At 45.5% G+C, this 24,453-nt stretch overlaps 1 protein-coding gene across 1 annotated transcript in view; it reads left to right on the top strand.

The window, feature by feature from the left end:
• Positions 1 to 348: 348 nt before the first annotated feature.
• Pmfbp1 (polyamine modulated factor 1 binding protein 1) overlaps positions 349 to 24,453 on the top strand; it is a 40,410-nt gene continuing 16,305 nt past the window's right edge. The window contains exons 1-5 of the mRNA XM_060393263.1: positions 349 to 400; positions 5,096 to 5,251; positions 12,500 to 12,748; positions 15,434 to 15,655; positions 22,566 to 22,676. Of these exons, the coding sequence (XP_060249246.1) occupies positions 350 to 400; positions 5,096 to 5,251; positions 12,500 to 12,748; positions 15,434 to 15,655; positions 22,566 to 22,676 (789 nt within the window). The 5' untranslated portion in view covers position 349. The remainder of the gene's footprint in view (positions 401 to 5,095; positions 5,252 to 12,499; positions 12,749 to 15,433; positions 15,656 to 22,565; positions 22,677 to 24,453) is intronic.

Below are 24,453 nucleotides of genomic sequence, written 5' to 3'. Positions count from 1 at the left end.
AAGTCTTAACTATATCTGAACCACAGAAGTCTGAAAAGGAAGCCCCACTCGGACCTTTTTTTTCCCTAGCAGAGTGAATTTAGAAACTCTTTTGGTCTACCACATTAGTGGTTTTCTGGGAAAGATGTAAAACTGTGGTCCTGCCTCCCTCCTCCCTCGCAAAGGTTTCAACACACGTGAAAACACAAACAGATGGGTAGGAAAGTAGAGTATCATAGGAGGTTTTTTTCCAACTCCCCTGCTGAGGGCACAGACCCAGCTGGGGAAATCCTTAAAGGGCTGGACTCATTTCTACTTTTTCCATCTTACACACTTGGATTTTTTCAGGTCTATGACAAAGCTCACAAAAATGCTAAAGCTTAAAGGACTGTCGCGAACTGCCAAGGAACTGAAAGATGAGGTAAGGCTCCCAATGTCCTGCATGTGTGAACGCAAACCTTGGTGGAAGGAGATTTTTTTCAAGCTCCATGCCTCCAAATTCCAGGTATACGCATCATAAAATACCAAGAACAGAGCAGGCATCAGAGAAAACATTTAAGAGCCCAGATTCAAACCTCAGCAGCTCTGGGTCCACATCCAACAGGTGGGTGACCTGGACCATGTTACTCATACTCTCTGAGCATCCCTTGCCTCACCTAAGAGGTACAAAAGCATTCCAAATGCTTGCTAGGTAGATTATCAGGTGCTATGTGCAAAAAGCACCTAATTGACTTTTCCTGTTGTTGCCAGAATTTCTTTTGACCTGGTAGGATACATAGAGTTTCATGCTTTCTATAATAAAAGAGTTGACCAACTTCTATGCATATATTCCTTCATTGTTCCACAAATGATGAAAAAGGTCTGTTGGGATAAGCGTAGCAATGTCTCATGTAGTGTGTGCTTCCGTCAAGAAGTAAGCTGCTTCTAAAACAAGCATCTCCGCTGCTTTCCTGTTGGTCACTGCTGCCATATAAGACTTGCTGCTAGTTCTACTGGGAACAAGGGTATGGGACAAATTTTTAGGCTATTTTTTTTTTCATTTAACTTATGCCTTTGGAACATCTTCAGCGTGCCAGGCATTGTTCTAGGAGATGGAGGTTCCAAAAGAAGATGGAATAGAGATCCCTTTTCTCCTGGAGACTACCCTCTTACGGAACATCTCCTCAGGACATAATGGCTCAAAGTATAAAGGAACTACTAAAGGGCCAACGAAAGGCAGCTGCATTCCATAGGTAGCCAATAGCTGCCATGTATCATGTGTCTTAAAATACCTACTTGCCCAGTGTGGTAATGTCGCTGGATTTAGAACACGCTATGTGAGGAGAGCTGTTTCTAAAATTTGTGCTCACAAGGCAAAACCTTGAATGACTGCCCACTAATTTCCATTAAAAGTAATGCAAAAACTGCAGTGTCTCTATAAAAGTAAACTTGGGACCTTAGTCCCAAGTCAGCAATATCAGTGTTAGTGTTTGGAATTGCTGTAGATAACTGTAACCTCAATTATCACAAGTAAAATGTAAAAATTCTTGAAGCAACATTAGTTTTTGAGGCTCCCTGATTTTGTAAAATGTTATTACATTTTTCTATTTATAGGGCAAGGTGGAGGGCAGAAAATAGCTTCCACCATGTGCGTTCCTGATCTCAAACTCAGCTCATGAGGCTCAGTGGCCAGTGCCACAACCTCACCAGTCCAAGCTTTCTGCATCCAAAAGTAGAACTCTCGCCATAACCTGCTGTCTATCCAGAGGCGGCTATAATACTGGTGAAGGTTAAGAGTGGTTTTCCATTTTTTTTTTGTCGAAGATTTCTCTTTATCTGTGAACAAATAATTTCCCGGAGACAGTTAACTGGGTTACCATTTAACTCCAAAGTTACCTTAGAAACTACAACTCCAGTTTTTCCAAGCCTCCTTACTGAAGTCCCCAAAGCCTGAGAGTGCCACCATTTTGAATATCACATGTTCTCAGCTATCCAAGTGCTGCTGAGTCATAAGCTTACGTCTGACTCAGCTCTCCCCGGGAATAACCATGAACCGTCAGTGCTTTAAAACTCAGAGCAAACTGTCTTCCCCTCCTGAAATCTATGTTTAAGAAGGCATACTAACTGACAGAAGGCTCATTTAATCAATACAGAATCCTCTCTCATTAAATAGCTTATTTTCCAGTAATTACCGTGCCTGTAACTGAAGGGTTAGCACTCACTCTTTTGCCTATGGATTGGTAGCTGCCTGGGCAGCGTTGTGTGCTTCTGGGCAGAGTAGCCAGGTTCGAATCTTCTGTCAGAAAAACTGGGTAACCTCCTATTGAAACGAAACCTCACTTAAGCATCAGTGCTTTGCTGTTGCAGCCATCACTAGCAACTTCAGATCCAGGATGGTACCCCTACAACTCTTGCTTCATCTCCTACCCCTAGTACTGGTTATGGAGCTGTGATTGATGAAATGTCAGATTAAATCTATGCGTAATGCATATTGATACTCTAAAGGCATCTGCCTGGAATTCATTCTCCATAAAGTACATTGGCTTATAAATAGTTCACAGCTAATGTCTTGGGCAAGGTATTAGAGAGAAATTAGATTTACTAGGACCTCAGGAAAACTTGCCTTTTCTGAGTTTCCGACACAGCCTCCTCTCACGGCTAACAGCAATAAAAATGGATGCTGGGGAGCATCTCATTGCTCCTCACGCGCCCTCCCTCTTCCTCTGATACCTCAAAACTGCCATGATTTGCTGTTTAGGAATGAATGGCTACATTTTTATTTTAGAGGCAAATTTCATCTGACATCTAGCAAAACACATTTGTTATTTAACTGGTTTAGAGAACCTTCAAAGGAAAATGATTTATCCCAGGCCTCTTGTTTTATGAATGAAGACATTTCCTCAGAGACTCCAAGCTGATCCTAAAGCTCCAAATTAGATGACATTGGAGTCCCGGCCCAGAAGTCCCGGTGGTAGAAAAGAAAGGGGTAACATTAGGCTCTCTACTCAGACAGGAGCCCAACCTAGAGAGAGAGGGTATGTCCACCAGCTTGAGGGAGTGCATGCAAATGTTAACTTGAGAAAGCCCAAACACTGTCTCAGTGGCTTTGTCATCATGAGCCCTCAGTGGGCCTGGCTCCTTTCAGGGAACGTGGCCCTCCTCACCTTAGAACAAGATGAGCGTCAAGACAAGCAGACAGAGCATTCTCAGACTCTCCTGCCGGGCAAGGATGGCGAGGTCACCTACCTCACAGGTGATACAAATGACCCGGCAGCCAGAGAAGGAGGGGATCCAGAGTGTCCAGCACCACTGGCACCCCTCCCTTGCACTGCAGCCAATAGAAAAGGCGTCTAAAGGAGCAGCATGAAGCAGAGGCCCCCTACTGGGATCGTGGATTTTTGTTTTCAAGTTAGAAAGCAGTGACTACATGTCAATTTTTTAAACCACTCTACGCGCAGTCTCTTAAGAGAGTCCCTGGTAATTGTCTTAATGGTAATTACACGCATGGCGCAGTTGACACCCACTGTTATTTTTCTGAAAGTGAGGAGTGAGGGGACAGGAGCTAGAAAGGAGGAGGGAGAGTTTTGAGATAATGAAATCCTTTTAATGACAGCACCATGCCGTTAACCTAATTAAACCATAAAGTGGGAAGGAAAAAAAAAAAAAAAAAACTACAGGTACTAAATGGAAATGAAGAAGTGAATCAGCTGAGACAGCAGTGCTTCTGGGAACCACGTGGATTCCGGGTACTCTGACATTGTGGTTCCGGTTCCCACACTGTCCTCTGGCCCACCTTGGTCTTGTTCAAAGGTCTCCTAAATGGACCTGTCCACTAATGCCTAATTTACTATGTCCATCCCCAGTCTCTGGTTCCCGTGGGAATGTGTCTTTTGTGGCTTCTGTGTTTCAGAAGCCAAGTCAGTGTGAAAAGGTGGCAGAACCCTGACTCTATGGTCATGACAACCAGTGTGAGCTCCGGCTCTCCTCCTCACTGAGACTTTGGAAAGGTAGCTCAGCTCCCTCCCTGAATTTCTCTTAATACAGTTGCTTTAAGGCCACTGAGGTCACTTCACCTACGAAAACAGAAGGCCGGGAGCTCAGTCCTTGGCTACCGCGTCACTGAAGTGGAGCTTGGACAGCTTGGCTTTCCTTCCCACTAACCAAGATCGACTCAGATGTAATTATACTCTGCAGTCTCCTGTAGGATCAAGCTAAACGTCGGCAACCCAGAGACCTTTGTGTGAATGGAGCCTGCCGCCTTGCTGGTTTGCTTGGGAGAGGCCGCCCCCGCTTCTTCCTTCTTTCCTCGTGAATGTGACAAAGAGCTGTACAGTGATAGGAATGAAGCCCGCAGAGGTTCACAGAGCGCTTCCTGTAAATCCCCGCTCACATCACCACCGCTGGAAATGCGGCATCAGGAGGTGATGGAAAGCCCACCCATCTGCCCATTGCTTTGCACCCAGCCCCCTCCCCACCCAAGTTGCTACTCTCTACACAATTTGTTTTGATCTCAATCACTACTTTCCGTTCTGACCCAGCAACAATTAGCTAACCCTTCTAACACCTAATCAAAGACAGGGGATATTACTGATCAGGCCAGGGCTTTCTCTCTTGCTCCCATTGGTGAACCCCTGTAAAGAAAAGCACTGGGTTTACAGGCAAGAGGGGAGTTGGTTAATGGATAAAGAGAAAGTTAAGAGACTCTAGAGTCCCTCGTCAACTCTATCACTAATTCACTGTAGTCTTGACAAGTTCATTTGACATCTCGATATGTTTATTTCATCAGTGGCAGAGCCATTAATATTTATAGACAGTTCTCTGGGTGCCTGGAATCATTCTAGCCACTGACTTCCTCTTGAAAAACAGGGGAATTGTCTGATGCACCCACAGCAGTGTGGCAAAGATTAATTAATATAAATAAGTAATTGTCTGAATAATGCAGGGCGCACAGACACCTCACAAATGGATCCTGTGTAAATGTTACCCAAGATGAGTAATAACTGCCGAAGCTCAATGCACAAATTTCCAGCAACTTCAGCTCCCTGTCAACCCGTTAAGTGAAGGAAAGCAAGCGTTTTCTCAATCATTCCTAATTGATGCTTTTTTTTATTTTTTATTTTTTTTTCTGGCTGCCTAGGCTGGGGAGAGAGACAGAGACGTGAACACCCTAAACAGCAAGCTCTTGAACCTGCAGCTTGACATCAAGAATCTCCATGATGTCTGCAAGAGGCAGGGGAAAACCTTGCAAGAAAACCAGCTGTGCGTAGAGGAAGCTATGACCAACAAGAGCCATGTAAGGCACAGGGCAGTGCCGCCTGCCCCTGCTCCCTTCACCGCTGTCACTGTCCTATGGGCACATGGGACAGGCCTGCTGTGGGTCACACTTCCAACACAAAGAGAGATTGTCCTCTCTTTGAGGTTTTTCAGTCTAGCTATTTCCAACATTATGGATACTGGGTGTTAGCTCTATTCTTACCCGGATTTAGCTGGTCCTGAAAATACTACATCACAGGAGTATAAGGATGAGTCTCAGACAAACTTGCAAGTTAGCCATGGCAAGGAGAGCCACTGCACCTGCTGTGCTGGAGTATGCCAGACGCTCCTAATGCCATGCCTGTGCCTCACTGAGAGCCGTTCTTCTGAAGGCCAGAATCCAGTCATTCCGTAGGCTAAAGCGCCAGAGGGTCCTCAGCCAATAACAAATAGGGAGAAGACTGGTCAAATCACCACATCCCTTTCCCCTCAGTCCAAGTTAACTCAAGGCTGGCTCTTTGCTCTCTCCCAGAATTCCTCAACGGGACCGAGCCCAGTGGCCCAGGCATAACCAGCTTTATCTGCTTCTCACCCTTCCTTGTGTCAGTGCCCCAACTCGTCTGAGTTTTCTACAACCCTGTCCGCTTACACTACCTGACACTCAGAGCCTTGTTACAGGGCCTGATTTCTCAGCCCAAGCAAGTCACTCCATGGTCCTATTGGCGTGCAGAAAGGGCGGACGTTGCAGCATGACCGGCTCTCTCACAACTGACTTTGACTTAACACTAACCTATAGGTCTATAGGTCGGGGCCGTTCACCAATGGAACAATTCCACTTCAACCTAAGGTTCTCTTTCTCTTAGGGAACTCTAAACCTGAAATGTCTAAACCAGCCTTTACGTTTAAATTGGGGAACCAGATGGAATGGGTTTTTGGAGAGTTCCTTACAGTGGCCGCCTTCTCTGTTTATAAACTGAGTTGCACGTAAACAGAAAGTAGTTACTGGTTGCACAGGCTCTTGCTGAGTCCCTGGGTTAGACCCTCAGCGGCTGCATAGGTGCCCAAGGACCTGGCCTCTCCTCACTGTGTCTGTTAGTGCCCCCGGCACTCACCATTGGACAATATAAACCACACTGCGTTCTCTGCAGCTGCCCAAATACCCTATCAACGAAGCGGTTCCACTGGGTCTTGCTGACCTCGCCGCAGAAAAAAAAAAAAAAATAGCTACTGGTTTCCCTAAATCAGTCTCAGGAAGATGATCATAATTTACTTCTTCCTAAATATTAGCATTTCAGGATATGTCCACTGCAGCCATCCTGAGTTTACTTATCACCCCCGTCAGAGAAGGCCATGTGGTTTAGAAATGTATCAGGCAACTTAGAAGGAGAAAGGCATTAAATTGCATTTTATTATTCTAATTGCCCAGAAGAAGGTCTAACAGCTTGAGACAAGCTTTAAAACAAGTTCTTTTTTTTCCCCCTAGCACTTAGCGCAAAATTTAAATTGCAGACTATGCATACAAATACACAAAACCTACACTCATCTCCTCAAAACCCCTTTAAGACCTGCCTTCCACGGGAAATGTACTATGATGACAAAGGAGAAACACCAGGCTTTCTGGAATTTTGACTCGTATTGATGAGGAGCTGGGGAAATAGGCAGGTCATGATTGAAGACCACGTTTAAGGGGGAAAAGTAAACTATTATATCAGATGTTATGTGTAACAAAAGAAAACGAACGGAGTGAAATGGGTGGTGGAAGAGAAAAGCACATGGCCCTGTAAATCAAATGATATAGATTCTAAAACAACCCAGGAACAAGCAGAGACTGTGGCAAAGAGAATGAGGTTCTGGGGCTGGAGAGGTGACTCAGCCATTGAGAGAGTACTCACACTCAGACATACATATACACAAAATTACAACGTAAAATAAAGTATTTTTTAAGATAAGGCATTATTTTAAAGTCGGGTGCCCAGGGCGCAGAACTTATGGGCACTTCACCCTTTGGGTACCGGCTGCACCTGCCTGACTGTAAGACGGGGTACCTCCTTCAGTGTATGCTTGATGCCCCCTCACTGTAGTCAAAGAGTGACTCAAAGTGAACAAAGAAAAACGAACAACAGACATATTAAAATAACATGATCAAAGACTGGGTGTTGTGGGACACACCTGAAATCCCAGAGCTGGGAAGCTTGAGGCAGGGGAATTACCAGCCTCAGACCATCCTGGCCTGTGTAGCAAGTTCTACAGCTAGCCTGAGTTACACAGCAAGACCCGTCTCTAAAGACAAGTCAGAAGCTGGAGAAACAGTTCACAAGGTAAAGTGCTTGATACAAGGTATGATGGCCTGAGTCTGGATCCTTGGAACTCATAAAAAATTGTGGCATATAAAAAGGACTCAGACAAAACGCTGTGGCGGTGAATGCCGACAATCACAGCCCAGGGGACCCCCGAGCCTTGCTAGCCAGCCAGTCAAGCTGAACAGGAAAGCTACACATTAGTGAAAGCCCATTTCTCAAAAACTAAGGTGGAGAGCAATTGAGGAAGTTGCTTGACATTGATGCCTAGAGCCTCCACACCAGTGCACGCAGAAACACCTACTCAGAGACTCACACGCCTGCATGGCCGAAACCAAATAAATAATATTGAACCAGAAAAGGGAGGGCCTTAAAAGCAACTTACCCGGGTTTTATTCATTGGTGGGGGGTGCAGGGAGCATCCTATCCTTGCTCCTATTGTTGGAACTCCTATTGTTGAACTGATTTTGGACATGTATGGAGGGCACCATTTTTAGCATAAAAACAAATGTTATCCTTTCAGGTAAGGGTAGTTAGTTGAATATCTAAAGATTAGTAGAAGCCTGGCGGGTATTATCATCAGGCATCCTTTTGAACCATCTAGGTAAATGAAGGCAGCTTTAATGAATTTGTTAAATGTAGTGGCCCTGAAGTGGACCCTAGAATAGAATTAAAACTAAAAATACATGTTAAATTAAAAAAAAAAAAAACAGAATCTAGTTTCATGCCTAATAACCTACTAGCATTAATCTCTTAGTTCAGTTGTCCTGTTTTTGAATTTGCCTGTGAATAGAAAATCGTTCCAAATGGATTTTTTAAATGGGTCCCATGTAAGCAGAGGTCTGGTGAGAAGAATGTCTAAACCACAAACATTCATTTTAATAAAATGCCCGTGGCTGAGCACGCAGCTCTTTGGTAGTCAACAAGGAGAAGTGCACACGGCTTACAGACGACACAGGAAGTAGCAGACAAGCCTCTCTAGTGATGGAGAAGGTTAACCTGGAGCTCCAAGGGAGTATCTCACTCAACACCTCAAAGACAGGAAGAGAAGTTCATGGCGATGACTGGGGAGAAGATGAGGAGACTCAAAGGTCTTAAATGGATAAAGAAAACCCATCAGGGACACAGTTACCAGAACAATGCCAACCTTTGACAGGAGAACGTGCAAGCCTGGAGAGGGAATAAATGGTTAAAAGGTATTTTGAAAAGCCGGCTTTAGGCAAATCAGCGGGGCCCGACGACATTCTTCTAAGAGTGCTTAAGGAATTGGCAGGTGTTATTGCACAGCTGCTGGTGATTATTTTTGAGAGCTCAAGAGGATAAAGAAAGTCCCTGTAGACTGAAAAAGGGTAAATGAAGTGCTCATCTTTTCTAAAAGGGAGAAAGGACAATCCTGGTAATTATAGACCTGTCAGCTTCACTTCAATATCAGGGAAAATATAGAACTTAACATCAATCAATTAGCATCAACTTCAAAAGCACAAAGTGTTGGGTGGAAACCAATGTGACTTTTCAAAAAATGAATCACACCAGGCCAATTAATTTCCTTCTGTGATCAAGTGGCCGCAGAGGCAAGGAAGGAGCAATAGCTATAATCTCTTTGACCACAGTGGGGCTGAAAGGTTGACTAAATACGGGAACAGGTACCTCTGGGCAGCTAGAGAGCTCCAGCTTTTCATGTGGCTGATTGCGGGCCGGAAACCCAGCTGAGAAACCTGGCAGAGCGGGAGCTGGCCTCCGGCGTCACATCCGACGCTGGACGGTCGCCTGGAGAGCTAGTGTCACCATTGTAAGACCACTTCCTCCTCGCTTGCTTTTTCATATCTCAAACTGGAAGTCAAGGAGGAGTATAATGTGTTTCTTTACTAGGGGGAAAAAAACATTTAAGGAAGGAAGATGGGGCCAGGGAGATGGCTCAGAGAGTAACCTGCCAGCAGGAGGACCCGAATTCATCTCCCGGCACCCATGTTAGAGCTGGTCGCGGTGGCACACGTCTGTGGGCCAAGCCCAGCGTGGGGGAGCAGATGGCAAAGTCCCGAAGCTCAGAGCTAGCTTAGTCGAAATGGCAAGCTCCAGATCCAATAAGAGACCCTGTTTCAAAAGACTGAGGTGGAGAGTAATTGAGGAAGACACCTGACGTCAACCTCCGGCCCCACGTGTGCACACACCCACAGGCGAGCGCACAAACGCAGGTCCATCCACAGACAGCGGGAAGTGGTGAGTTTCTGAACCTGTCCTTTGGCACACACGTAAGTAAAGTGTGATTTTAACCTATCGTGTGTCATTTTACATTTATCCAGAGTTAAGAAAAATAAATGTTTAAATATATAAGGGCAGTAAGTAGAAATTTAATAGGTAGGTCCGAACTAATTTTAAACATTTCTCATAGTCTTTAAAACTTGGCTTTTCCAAACCCATAGGGATCAATGATACGCAAATATCTGGAATTCCCATCCCATAAAATCCCAGCTTCTCTGTGGATTCAAGCACTTCTTGGACCTTCTTAATCGGCTGCATCAGTCCAGGTGCTATGTGTTATGTACAGCAAGAGTTCAAAACGCCCCCCATTATCTGTCTGCTCCGTCCTGTTACCTCAAACTAAAGTAAAACCCAGAATGACCTGTGAGGAAGAGAAATGCCTCACAGTTCATTAGTATGGCTGCCAGGGCGTGGAGCTTCATACAGCACTCAGGAAAAGACATTCTATACCGACAGGAAGCTTCAAAGCTGGCGAGCAATTCTGAATTCTCCCAGCATCCCCAGGTACGGGGGAAGAAAAGCCTGAAAGACAATTTTGCTTCTTTCAAACGGAGAGTGTTTTTCTCATCCTTTTGGACAATGAAAAGTGGAGACATAAGAAAGGGAGGTGCGGTGCAGGAATATGCATGCAGAGACGGCAGCTAGCTTCCAGCTGGGGCTTCCGTGTCCAGCGGCGGAGAGGCCGAGCCAAACCTGGTTACACTCTGCAGCCAAGGCCTTAGGCCTCAGCAATCAGTTTGCCTTCAAAAGAGTGAGGATAAAAAAACAGATGATCTGGGCGAAAGGAACAGGAGACTTGGGGGTATTTTCTTCACGGAAGCAAGTCCCTCAAATTCAGCACCAAAGTGTTCACACCTCTCTTTAGTTCAGTCCACATTAAGTTTTTAGCTGTGATAACTTTTTTCCCATATTGCTCACACACACACACACACACACACACGCACGCACACTCAACTCCATCTTCTCCAAACCTCACTTACAGATGAGTACAGCATGAGTACAGCAAATCCTTAGCCTGGGAAGACTGACATCACCTAACAATATTTCAGACATACATAGACAATTATCAGCTACATGCTCTAAATACAAAATTCATCTCATCGCCTTCCCTGTAGCTGCATTCATGAGTTTCGCGGTCCAAACATTGAACTCATCTTCGCTAAACATTTCTGTCACTGGGGATAACGGAGGTCCGCTGCTTGTCGTTCTTCTCGGTTCTGAGGCATGTGGGTAAGACAGATGTCACGCGGTCAGCATTTGTGTTTCTGGCTCTCAGCTAGACTGAGTCTTTATAGACCACCGCCCTTCTCACTTAGGCTTTCTTTCCTCAGGATCTCAGCTAGGTTTCAGTAAAACTCCATCCCTCCAGTGACTCGAGCTCACCCCTTAAGATCACTGTCTTGGATGGCTGTAATTCTTACACAGTCCAACCCTAACTCAGCAGTGAATTCTGGAGGCTCTCTTTTCAGAACAGATCTAGAACCAATTTCTCCTAACTTCCACTGCTACAACCTTGACCCACACCTCTCTCTCTCTCTCTCTCTCTCTCTGTCTCTTTCTCTCACAGTCTCCTCCTGTGTGCTGTCTCTACTCCTGTCTTACAGCTGTAACTTTGTAGAGCATGCCATGTCTCTTTTGTAAACTCTTTTGAGAGAGTTTCATGGCACTTTCCAGGGGGTTGTCATCTCTTGAAAGGAGCTAAGGACTTCAAGATGGCCTCCTTACCTAAGGACTTCAAGATGGCCTCCTTACCTAAGGACTTCAAGATGGCCTCCTTTTCTCAGCCTACCTAGCACCACCCTCTGCCTTCACTTTCTCTCTTTCAAGGAAGTACAGTGGTGGCAGCTTCCCCAGGGATCTCAAATAGCACCAGGCAGATTTACAACTTCTTCTTTGTCTATGAACTTGCTATTATCTGTCTCTGGAACATTGCTTCTGCTTGCTTCCATCCATCTCCTTTCCATCTCCACTTAACCATCTTATCAATGAACTGGGGAAGGGGGAGGAGGCAGTTTTCTTCAGGACAACCAGAAGGTCACAGGAGTGAGCACTGTCTCTGCCTTCCATGCTCCAGCATCCCAGACCCCCCAGAATCTAGCCATTTCGATGCTCTGTTACATGGTTACTTATAATAACTAAATTCAGCTCAAGAAGCACTGGCCAAGATGGATTTCCTCCTAGGCCAAGCTTGGCGATTTTCTACACATAGGTAACACACAAGCACAGCATTAATGACATCTCTCTATGTCCTTTAAGTGTATGTTTTTTTTCCCCCCTTCTGAATTGGGCATGCAGGACAGTGGGGTAACTCAGGGAGTAAAGAGGACTGCCTACCGCTCTTCATGACCTGATTTGGGTCCCCAGCACTCACACTGTGGGTGGAGAAAAACAATTCCCCAAAGTTGCCCCCTGACCCCCATGTATAGACCACGGTAGGCACAGACCCACCCACCCACACAAACAGATAAATGTAATTTTCAAATTGCTTAAAAGAACCATCTTTTCTTTTTTTAAAGTCTTTCTTGCAGAGGAGGAATATGAAATGACACAGGACTTCAGGAGAGCAGTAAAATGTCTAGAAATCTCTCGGTTGATAAAAACATCAAAGGGTGGAGGGCTGAGTGTAAATGGTTGAACAAATGGGGAAAAAAAGACCAAAACAAAACAAAAAGCCAAAGGATGACTGCATCCTCCGTGGCTTTCTAACCCCATTCTGTCCATCTGTGCCACAGAACAAGGCGCAAACCCAGACAGTGGTGTTCAAGGAGATGGCGACGGACTGCAATCCCAATAAGCAGTGTCACCTGAGGCAGCTTCAGCAACTGAAGAAGAAGCTGCTGAGCCTTCAGCAGGAGCTGGAGTTCCGCACCCAGGAGCTGCAGGCTTCCTACTGCTCCCTCCTGCAGTACCAGTCCATCCTGGAGAAGCAGACGTCTGACCTCATGCTTCTCCACCACCACTGCAAACTTAAGGAGGACGAGGTAGCGTGACATTAACTAACCTCTGACACGTCCCAGGAGCCCTCGCGCCTCCAGCCCTCAGGGGCCGCACTGCCTTCCGGAGCGGGGGCTTTGCACCACCGTGAGGAGGCTCAAGAGCCTTCCCTCTTTAGATAATGACACCTGCCCTGTCGGAAGCTTAGCAAAAAGAGGCTCGGTGACCAGGGTGGCCAGTGTTGATGCATGTGGGGTGTGGGGGTTCTTGTGTACACATGTGTGGGGTGAAAGGACAGCCTCTCCGTATTGTTAGGGCTGTTAAAATACAAGAGACCCCAGGTCTCTCAGAGTTTAAAAAAAATTAAAGGGTAAAAGGCCCATTGAATCCCATATTTTCAGGAAAGTCGGCTCCCCCGGCACCTGCACAGAAAGTAGGATGCCTGACCCCTGGTTCCAAGGCGTCACCAAGTTCCACACTGTTTCTTCAGGCCGGGGTTTTAGAGCCGAGAGGCTTAGTTTTAAGTGCATTCTGGACATTTACTTATATTGATGCTCTGGGGCAATATATATATATATATATATATATATATATATATATATATATATTTAAGCAAAGATCGGCATGCCTATGAAATCCCAAGGAAATTCCAAAGACCCACAGAACTAAGACGGGTCTGGCAGGAGGGACGCAGACAGCCTTAGCACCGTGGTTCTACGAAATAGGGCAGGCAGACTGATGGGCGTGCCTTCCCCCGACAGTTTCTTCTTTCAGACATAAGGAAAACTCCGAGGAGTATTGTAGACGGTGTTTTCAGTTGAAGACTAACTCCAGGGACTTTAAAGGGGGCCTTAGAGAGCATAGAAAATTCTTTAAAGGGCACAGTATGGCCTAGAAAGAGTCTGCAGAAAACGATTGGGAAAGGAAGGAAGAAAGGTTATCCCGCAAAAATGTCATCCGGGGAGGATCTGTGAGCTTCAGCTGTGGTTTAATAGAGCGCTTAAGTGTTCGCTACAGCCTCAACCGAAGTCCGGCTTAGATAAAGGAGCCCTGGAGTTCGCTGGGAGGCCACTTAGAAATCAGGACCAGAAAGAGCTATTAATGATAGTCCGAGACGGGTGGCGTGTTGCTGTGATGGCAACTCCATGTGTCAACAGGAACCAGGAACCTGAAGTCTGTCTTTTTGCTCTATCACCACATCTGCTCAAGACAGCCATTCCCTGGGTTGCCTGAGGTGGCTGTCAGAACTCCAGCAATCACATCCTTATACCAAATAACCCGAGTGAAAGGGAAGACAGGAAGAAAGCACATGCTTCCCTATTAAGGACGATTGCCAAAAGTTACACACACACACACACACACACACACACACACACACCACATGATTCCAGCTAGTTCCTAGGAAGCCAAGAAATGTCACGCTTAAAGAGCCATATTACTGCCCCCAGTCAAAATCAAATAGATGTCTGGCTGCTAAGGAGGAGGAGGATAGGTATGGGATCTGGCAAGCAACTGTCACCGCCAGACCTCAGTCTGAGAAAGTGTTGTAAATTTTATTCTAAACATTCTGCCCACCCCTCTCGATGCCATCAACACAGAAGCATCACACAGCCCTACACAGGGTTGGCTTCTACCAACAGCAGACCCTGAGATGAGCAGCTGAGCACCGTCAGGTACTGAACCCAGGAAGTGACGCTAGGAAACCCTGGGAGGTGTGGTGTGGTCACGGAAGGGCAAATCCCTGATGGAGTGGCTTACTTGCTCTGGGCAGTGGGGCTTCAAGCCCTGGGGCGAGCATATGGGCGTATGTGTGCGTGTGTGTATGTGTGTGTGTGTGTGTGTGTGTGTGTGTGTAACACACATACACACGTTTAAAAATAGTGAGTGCTACAGGAACGTAAGTAGGATCAACTCCTTCTGCTATAACACATGAATAGCAAATACCTCCCTCTCCTCTCTTCCTCAGAGACACCTTAAACTAAATGATCCTTTCCTCAGAGGAATGTCACACGAGGCGGTTAGTTCAGCCAGCTTAATTAATGGGCCAATCTCTGTCAGATTTGGACAGTTTGAAACAACATGCAGCCCGGCACGGTGGCTCTCCTCTTGACTCCTTGATCACGTATAACTCGGCATGCCACCTAGCGCACTCAACTACATGAAATCAGTTGCTAATTTCACCTCGGCCTTACGAGAGAGGTGAAGCCGTGCCCCCCGTATGTATAGCTGCACCTCGCCCAGCCTGATGCATCCTAGAGATACCTGTGTCAGTGGTCACGGATTAGAAAAATAACTTACGTATGAATCGTGCAAATCTCAGGCGAACCCCGGATATATGGCCCCTCCCTTTCCCTTGGGAACTTGCTGGCCGCAAACTGCGCGCAGACGGGACTCTATGCTTTCCAAATGAGATCTCTAGAGAGGGTCCGGGAAGGAAAGGACTTGGGCATTCCAAGTCCTTTCGGGAAAGCTCAGACTCATTTTTAGTCATCATCAGGTGTTTATTCTGTGCCTAGTAAATGTCAGAGAGACTGGGAGAAGACCCAGAAGGCACTAAGTGAGATGCTCAGTCCTTCGGTCACACACAATTTACCCCTAAACGCTGTGGCCTTTAGACCCATGCCTACCCTCTTCATCTAAGCATACAGTTTAGACGCTATGGGCTCTCATGCTCCCATCCTTCTCTTTCCTGTTGGCATGGGTTCAGTGTGGCTCCCCTCCTCCACTAACAGGTCACTCTCTTTGAGGAGGAAATGGGGAAACATGACAAGAACACGGGGGAAAAGCTCCATCTGGCTCAAGAGCAGCTTGCCTTGGCAGGGGACAAGATCCTCTCCCTCGAAAGGAGCTTAAACCACTACCGGGACAAGTACCAGACATCCCTGAGCAACATCGAGTTGCTGGAGTGCCAAGTGAAGATGCTGGAGGGGGAGCTCAGCGGAATTCTCAATAAGGTAAGACCGAAGCCACATCCCTTACCCTGGAACCCTGGTGGGCGGACATTTCACCGGGTTCTCTCCGCTGGTCCTAGCTTCTTCCACCCGAGACTCAAACCTCCCACCAAATGAGTTCCCCTGGCCCCGAATGTTGTACCACTCAGCTCTTTATTAACTTCCAGCTTTTATATCTCCTTTAAGATGACTCCTAACCAGGGATTGGGGTAAGGTGGGTGTTGGCTCTCAGTTGATAGAGTTCTTGCCTAGTCTATACAAAATCCATGGCACTACAGAGCGCCTGTTTATCCCTAACATTACATAATGAGTTCAAGGCAGCTTCATTAGACCCCATCTCAAAGAAAGGGAGGAGGAGAGAGAGTGGAGAGAGAGAGAGAGCCATTATTACGGAGACTGCTACATCAAAAGATGTGCTTGTTTGGAGTGATTGCCATGCAAACCAAAATGGTTCTATCATTTTACACCTTTATCAGCAATAATTAAAAGAAGCTTTATAATATATTTTAGACCCTTCTAAGTTGTATTAAACTTAAGAGTAGGGCAACAAAAATTTCCTCAATACAATCCTCATTTCCTTTAATCTTAATAGAAGCCAATTGGGTTCTCCAGAGGGCGGAAAAAACAAGCCTTGATGGATTTGCACCCAAGTGTCTGTAGGCAGAGATCTTGGCATAACCGCGCTGGGGAGAAGGAGGAGCAGAGCTGGGCTAGACAAAGAGGAAAAGAGCTTCCAGCCAGTCTCCCAAAGGCCTTGGCTTACTCCAGGGGGCGCTATGGAGCAGCATAGGCCTCCAGAGCAGGAGCTGAGGGAAAGATTGTCAGTTTTCTTCAAGCCAGGCAAGGCCCTAGAGGGCCTGCCTTGCAGCAGCTGGACAGGAAGCCCTAGGAAGCTGCTCACTACCAAATTGGACCCAGCTTCCACCGAATTATAGTTTTAATCCTTCCCTTTAAAATACACACACACACACACACACAAAACCAAGCCTGTGTCGTTATTTTTGTATTGATTTATGGAAGCTGCTTAATAGCTCTAATAATAACGCCTTGCTATGCTGCAAGTAGTCTCCGCTGCCCGTAACATTTCACTTAACTTTATTATGACATCTTTACCACGTGCAAGCTTTAAATATTTGCAAAGTCAAAGCCTCTATCGCCCCTATGGATTCCACACTTCACACCTTGCCGTGGAAAGTTTTCTCAGCAACACTCATAGAAGTTTATCTCTTTTGTTATTTTTTAGCAGTTTTGTAAGTTTTCATTTTTACGTCATTAGTGCTCAGTTCATATGTGCGTAGGAAATAAGATGCGACTTGATTTTGCACTTACCTAAGTGACTCTCCAGTGGTCCCCCAACCATTCACTGACCATCCCAACCCTCCTGCAGTAACTCAGGCGCCCACTTGCTGGAGCACGGCCTCCGTACACAAGGCTGCCAGGACCCACGCTTCTGATGGGCTTTCCTTCCGCCAGTGTCAGGGCTCCTGTGACTGACAGCCCGTCTGACGACACCGCGTAGTCCCTCCCCCTTCACTGTTTGGATAGCTCACACGGTTCCCAACCATTCTTAGACTTCTTAATGAAATGCACACTTAGGCTGGCTAACACATTCTATATTAATGTGGAAGATTAGCAAGCCCTATGGAAGATGATGTGTTACGATTTCACTCATTTGTTCTCATTAAGGGTTTACACTTTCCTTTATAGGCACATATTTTTTTTTTTTTCCTGAGTTTATTCCCGGGGATATCACAGCGGTTCCTGGTTTTACGAATTGGAGTTTTTTGGGTTTTGAGATATGGTCTCGTTATGTAGTGCTGGCTAGCCTTTCTATGTATAACAGCATGGCCCTGAACTAAGTGCTGACAAATACCTATGCTACAATGTCCAGCCTGAAGAGAAGCGTCTATACATTTAATCTTGAGGATTATAGGGGCTGGAGAGGTGGTTCAACAATTAAGAGCACTAACACTGGCTGCTCTTCCAGAGGACCCAGATTGATTCCCACCACTCTCATGGCAGCTTGCAACTGCCTGTTAACTCCTTTTCCAGGGGATCTGATGCCCTCTTCTGTCCTCACTGGGAACTGCATACAACTGTGCACAGATACACATGCAAGCTAAACATGCCTATACACTTTTTAAAAAGAATTATTACTGGTGTGCAAAAGAATTTATCCCTTACCAGACACTTTATTGAGCTTTCTTGCTAGATTTGCAACTGAAATTTCTAAACCTCACACTTTCACCTTCTTATTTTACTCAAGCTAGGCACAGTGACATAATCCTTTAACCCCAGCACTTTGGAGACAGAGGCAGGTGGATCTCTGTGAGTTGGAGTCCAGCCTGGTCTCTGTAGTGAGTTCCAGGACAGCCAAGGCTACATAGTGAGACTCTGTCTCAAAAAAGAGAGAGAAGGGAGAGAGTGAGAAAATGGGAAAGAAGGATTGACTAGCTTGTTTTTGTGTTTCATCTCATCGGACTGAGCTACCTGTCAGAGCATCTTTGTTCCTAGATCTTACCATTAAGCACAAAGCTGTTCTCAGCAGCTTGCTAATCACCTTCCTCAAGTAAGGTATGTCTGTTTATGTTGCTGCCAGACACGGTAGCACATGCTTATACTCTCAACACTTGAGAGGCTGAGGCAGGAGGATTGCAAATTCAAGGCCAGCCAGGGATACAAAGGAAATTCAAAGCCATCTTGGGCTAGACTTGTCCTTTAACAAAATAGGTAATATTTCTTCATATTAATAAATTTTCATACATAGAATAATCCTGTGCTCCTGGAATAAATTGAGCTTGATTAAGTTGTCACTTTTAAAACTTTTTTATTATTAAATTTAAAGACAGATTAGTTTGACAGTTTAAATTTCTTTCTATCTTATCTAGCTATGTGACTATTTATATGACTATATGACTATCTCTCTATATCACTATATGACTATCTGTCTTATCTATTGATGTGATTATCTATTTATATAACTATTATACATATTGACTAGCTCGCTCGCTCTCTCTCTCTCTCTCTCTCTCTATATATATATATATATATACATATATATATGGCTATATGACTGACTATCTATATATATTTTTTACTGGGAATCAAACCCAGGACTTTGCACATGCTAGGCAAGAGCTCTACACTTGACCTGTGACCCCAGCCCCTTGTGTTCTCATCTCATACTGACATCTGGCCTATGCCAGTTGTCCTAAGATGAATGAGGATGCTTCCTGGATTTTTCTAAAGCTTTGGAACAGTCCCTATCACCTAGGAAATGGCTGTTTCTTTAAGACGACAAAATTACTCCAATGTTTGCGCGTCATTGTGCCTAGTCATGTACTTCACCTATTCTCCATTCGAAGACTTTCCTTTCTTTTGTTTTTGTTTTTCAAGACAGGGTTTCTCTGTGTAACCCTTTCCTGGACTCGATTTGTAGACCAGGCTGGCGTTGAACTTACAGAGATCCACCGGCCTCTGCCTCCCTGAGTGCTGGGATGAAATGCATGTGCCACCACACCCGGCTGACTTTCCTTTCTTTCTCTAATAATCTCTTAATTCTTTCAAAAATGGCTATGAATGGCAAGCTTTTTCTCGTCTGCCCGAAGACGGTTTGGACAGAACCTCAAATGCTGGCCAGCTGGATGTGCAAGCTGACCAAGTTGTCTTCCCTGAGGTCTCAGAGGGCCTTGCTGCACAGTTTTGTGCTGCTCGGGACCAAAACCCAGCCAGTGACGTCAATCCCTATCTTGTGTTTCATAGGCCATAGGTCTTCTCTTTGCCCTGACCCTGGGGGCAGGACAGGCTAAAGATGTTTTGATTTAGTCTTTATTATTAAACACTTCTCAATGTTTAACGAACTTTTCATCTGAAGATCTATATTCAGAAAAATTTTCTTTTATGACTTAAATCAATTTCCATTTTTTTTTTATTCTACAGCATTAAGATGATATTAAATCCTGTAGGAATTTTCTTGCTGTCCTCACTTTGCTCTTATGTATTCCTGTATGGTAAATTCTTTACACGAGCATCATGAGTGATCAATTTTGGATTTCTGGCTTTACCTTTCTCCAGCCTCGCTCGGGGGCAGCTTTCCTACCCAACGAACATGAGCTATTTCTTAAGTTTGTCTAAAATTAAAGTTAGGGAGAAGACAAGTTTAATGGAGACAAGCTCTGCCAGCACACTAGCAACCCTGAGCTATTTTAACTGTGTGCCTCAGTTCCCCGTTCCTACTGTGGACTGATGATAGGATGAGCAGTAAACTCCACACGTGATCTCAGCTGTCTAAGGAAAAAAATTTCACTGTAGTGGAGCTGAGGAGGTGGATCAGTCAGGAAAGCCCTTCCTGGCACAGGGATCTGAGTTTGGATGCCCCAGAACTGACGGAGAAGTGTTGCATGTGGTGGAGCATGCTTGTCATCCCAGCTCAGGCAACCAGAGATGGGAAGACCCCCACAGCTCCCTGGCCAGCCACTCCAGCCTGACTGCAGGACAGTGAGAGACCCTGCTCAGAGGAGGTGGGAAGGGTTTCTAAAGATAACACCTGAAGATGTCCCCCGCCCTCCACACACACCTGCACGCAACACACACTAAAAAACATCTCGGCAAACAGTCCTATTGATGAGAGTGACGAGTGCCGTAGCCTCCTCGGAGGACAGTTATGTAAATATCGTGGTTTCGGTTTGGGCCATAAACTACAGTCCCAGTTCTAGGAATTGAATCTACACACCCACCAAAAAGTACTTGAAGGTACTCAAAAGACTGATGTACATTTCGGCTTCATTTTAGAAAAGAACTACAAATAATCTACGTGCCGTTAACAAGAAGCTGTATAAATGCATTTTAAAGCAATTTGAAAGGACAGGATAGAATGCAAGCACATATGCCATGAGTAAATCTCCAGGACAGCTTAAGTTTCAAGACTCCATTTTTATGGTTTACGAATCCAACACAATCCATTATCCTATAGATTCAATACAATGTAAGTGTAGAGATTAAAGTTCTGCAAGGATGTGCCCTGTTTGTACTCTCTGGAAACTGGAGAGGGTACAGGACATAGGCAAAGAGAAATAAATGTTTGCCTAAAGTGTCACAGTGTTTTCTTAAAAAGGAGACAGACACAAATATTTGTTGAATTTGAAATTAGTTTTAAGAAAATAGACTGGGGGGCGACGGCTCAGTGATGTACTTACCCTGCAGTCATGGTAACCCAGGCTTAAATTCCCGGAGCCACGTAAAAAAGTCAAGCTTGAGAGTACTCTGGTACTTTTTATTTATTGGTTGGTTGGTTGGGTTTTTTTGAGACAAGTTTTCTTTGTGTATCCTTGGTTGTCTTGGAACTCACTTTGAAGACACGGCTGGCCTCGAATTCACAGAGATCCTCCTGATTCTGCCTCCCAAGTGCTGGGATTAAAACCCTGTGCCACCATGCCCAGCATGAGAGTGCTCTTGTAATCCAATATCGAGGAGATAAGAGACCGAAGAATCCATAGGGCTTGCCGGCCAGCCAGTCCAGGCAGATCAGTGAGTGGCAGGTTTAGTAGGAAATTCTGTCTCAAAAGATAAACCAGAGACTGATAGAGGACAGCATGCCCTAGTGACCCCTGGCCTCTACACACATGAGCACACATGTGCATGTATGTGCATGCATACAGAGAGAGAGAGAATACAACAGATCTACAGACAACAGCATGGAAACTATCCTCAACAAATTGTCGAGTGAGGACAGCCCTTGCCATGGCGTGCCGTGGCACCCTATTAACTTACGTAACTGTCCGGATGTGCACACAGATATGCCTAGATCACTCCACAGCTAAGAAAAGCACTGGCAACACAGGGTGTCACAGGGTCGGGGGAGGGACGTGAGTCACAGAAGACACAGAACGCCCGGCCTTGAGAACGGTTGGGGACTTTCAGCTTGAGTCCCCTCTCTGGCTGGTATTTTTTTTCCTTTTGTTGAGGACGCCGTGCTAACCGGAGGCGAGCCCACGCTCTTAGAACACGAGTCTAGTAGGACCCGGAAGTTGACTCACAACTTCCAAACAAAACCAATTCGTTGTTTCACAATGTCCCAGGAGCCCGAGAACAAGGGCGACCATTCGAAGGTGCGCAGCTACACTTCTCCCTGCACGGTTCAGGAGCACCAGGAGACCCTGAAGCGGCTGTCTCAAGTCTGGCAAAAGGTTTCCGAGCAGGATGACCTCATCCAGGAGCTCCGGAATAAACTGGCCTACAGCAACGCTTTGGTAGGCGCCTGACTTTAGAACATTGTCCTACCAGACTCCCCCTAGAGCCGGAAGAAAGGAAGAGAGGGAGCCACCTAAGCTGACCTCTTTAACCGAGACTCCTCAAATACCGTGTAAATTTGTTCCCACCTCTTGTCCGTATTTTCTGTGGCGTGTGTGTCCTCATCATGTTCAATATTCTAATGAATTCAATATTCTGTGAGTTCAAAGACAGACTGGTCTACAAAGCGAGTCCAGGACAGCCAAAGCTACACAGAGAAACCCTGTCTTAAAAAAACCAGAGAGAGAGACAGCAAACACAAATTTCAAGTTCTTTACAATCTTTAAAGTATCCATACTTTCACCCACTCCACAAGAAACTTCCTTAGCAAGAAAACCCTGACTGTGGCCTCTGGAAGATGAGGCACATTTTTCCCCATAGCCTACCAAAGCCTGCTTCATAAAGCATGGGATCTCAGAAAGGGTCCAAAATGAGGCCACCCATAGACACGAGGCAAAGCACTCTGCCTGACATAAGACTGAGAGCACAACTCCTTTTCCATCCTACAGGATGGGCACCGTGAATTCCATAACCATACCACAAGTCTATGCTGCAGAGACGAACCCACCGCAAACACAGTGCCAGGAAAGCGCGCGTTTCCCTGACTGGCCGTGTTCTGTTACAGGTTCTGGAGCGTGAGGAGACTTTGGTAAAATTACAAGCCGACTTCACTTCCTACACGGCCACGCACAGGGATCCCTCTGCCTCCTCAGATGACTGTGAAGACATCAAAAAGGTGGGAGTAGATGGAGGGACATGGCTTCCGGTTTTCCCTGGTTGTTTTGTTTGTTTGTTTGTTTTTGATGCTGTAGTTTGCAACTGTTCTGCACGTATATAACCTTGGTCAGCCTTGCCAAACTGAAACTGCGCACAATGTACCCGGCCCCAGAGACCGTGACAACGTCAGGTAGATTGTGAAATTCACACACCTCTTAAATCCACTTTTCAAGTCACATCCAAGCAAGACAGTACTCCTGTTGGCTCGACAGACTCAGAAAGACTTTACAGACTTCTAGAATCTGCCTAGAGTTGAAAAAAAAAAAAAACATGGAAAAAAATTATCAGTACAAACTCATTAGTCTTTTTCTTTCTGATTCTGATTTCTGTAACTTCAAAGCAGTATGAACGCTTGGCCTAAAGAAATGACTCAGCAGTTAGGAGCACTCAAGTTGCAAAGGACCCAAGTTGAGTTCCCAGCAGCCACATCAGATGGTTCAAGACATCCAGTAACCTCCAGTGCCTTCAGATACAGAACTATAGCCTCCAGAGGCACTGGCTCTGCCACACACAAGCACTTACCAACACCCAAAATCACATGCAGGCGTGTGAAATATTTTCAAAGCAGTATCGCAAGTTGATTCTATATTAAACAAGCAGTTAAGCCATGTCAACAAACAGCAAGCTTTGATGAACCAGTAGTCAAAATCATAGCTCCCATAGGTGAGCTCTTTAGTCTATCATGCTTAAGCATGAGGTCCATGTTAACTTCATGTTAACCAGCATGGATAACATATTATAGAGAATTAACACAAGCCTGCATGGGCCTGGGTAGAGATGGGGTATGCTATAGGAGCGAGAAGGAGCTAAGAAACACAAGTTCTCCAAGGTGGCCTCTTGTGGACTCTTCAGGACTTTCCAATTCCAGAAAGTCAGATGACTGTGGCATGAACACTGAACTCTGAAGGGCATCCTTGGAACTTTGAAGGTCACCACTATTTGTTTAAATGGTGGTGTTCACCCCCTGATCTACAACAGTATCTGTTGTGTGGCAAGACCTTTCCTGGGGTTCTACTCACCCCAGGTAGGGAAACAATGATGACAAAACACAGACACTACCAAAGTCCAACTTAGTAAACCAATGAGCTTTATTGAGGTTACTTACCAAAATATGGGTGAGGGGTTATTTACTGGAGCATAAATAACTCAAAGATAGCTGCACCATCAAAGCCTTCCCCAGTATGGGTGACAACTCACAAAAGCTGGGTACCTGAGCATGCTGCACAGCCTTTAAGCAGCTCAACAGGTTGGATAGTGTCCTTTCCAGGTGACTCATTTGGTCTAACCATCTTCCAGATAACTTGGCAGGCTTCTGCTTCTTCCAGACCTAGCCTCAGGGTCTTCTTTGCAAGTTGGCTTATCTAAAAGTCTTGTCTAAGACTCTCAGCTGAAAACGAGGGGCCTAGTGAATCTGGTCAGTTTCAGGGACTTCCTGCAGCTAGTTTGAGTTATTTACCTTCTGTCTTAAGAAGCATCCGGCATCCCTGCAGGATGAAATGTTTCGATCCTGGAGGAAACAGTTACACAATATTATCTCATCAATAGCCACTTTCTCATGACAGTGACCAAATGCCTGGCAAGACATACCTTAAGGGAGGAAGGCTTATTTTGTCTCACAGTTTGAGGATACAACCATGTGTCCTCACGGCAATGAAGTTATTGTGGCAGGAACAAGGCAAGGCTGGTCACACTTGCATCCATAGTCAGGAAGCAGAGAGAGAAGAATGCTGGTCCTC

The sequence above is a fragment of the Meriones unguiculatus genome, chromosome 10 (genome assembly GCF_030254825.1).
Source record: "Meriones unguiculatus strain TT.TT164.6M chromosome 10, Bangor_MerUng_6.1, whole genome shotgun sequence".
In the NCBI taxonomy this organism is placed as follows: domain Eukaryota; kingdom Metazoa; phylum Chordata; class Mammalia; order Rodentia; family Muridae; genus Meriones; species Meriones unguiculatus.
The sequence above is the reverse complement of the archived record's forward strand: the minus strand, read 5'-3'. Positions and strand labels throughout refer to the sequence as shown.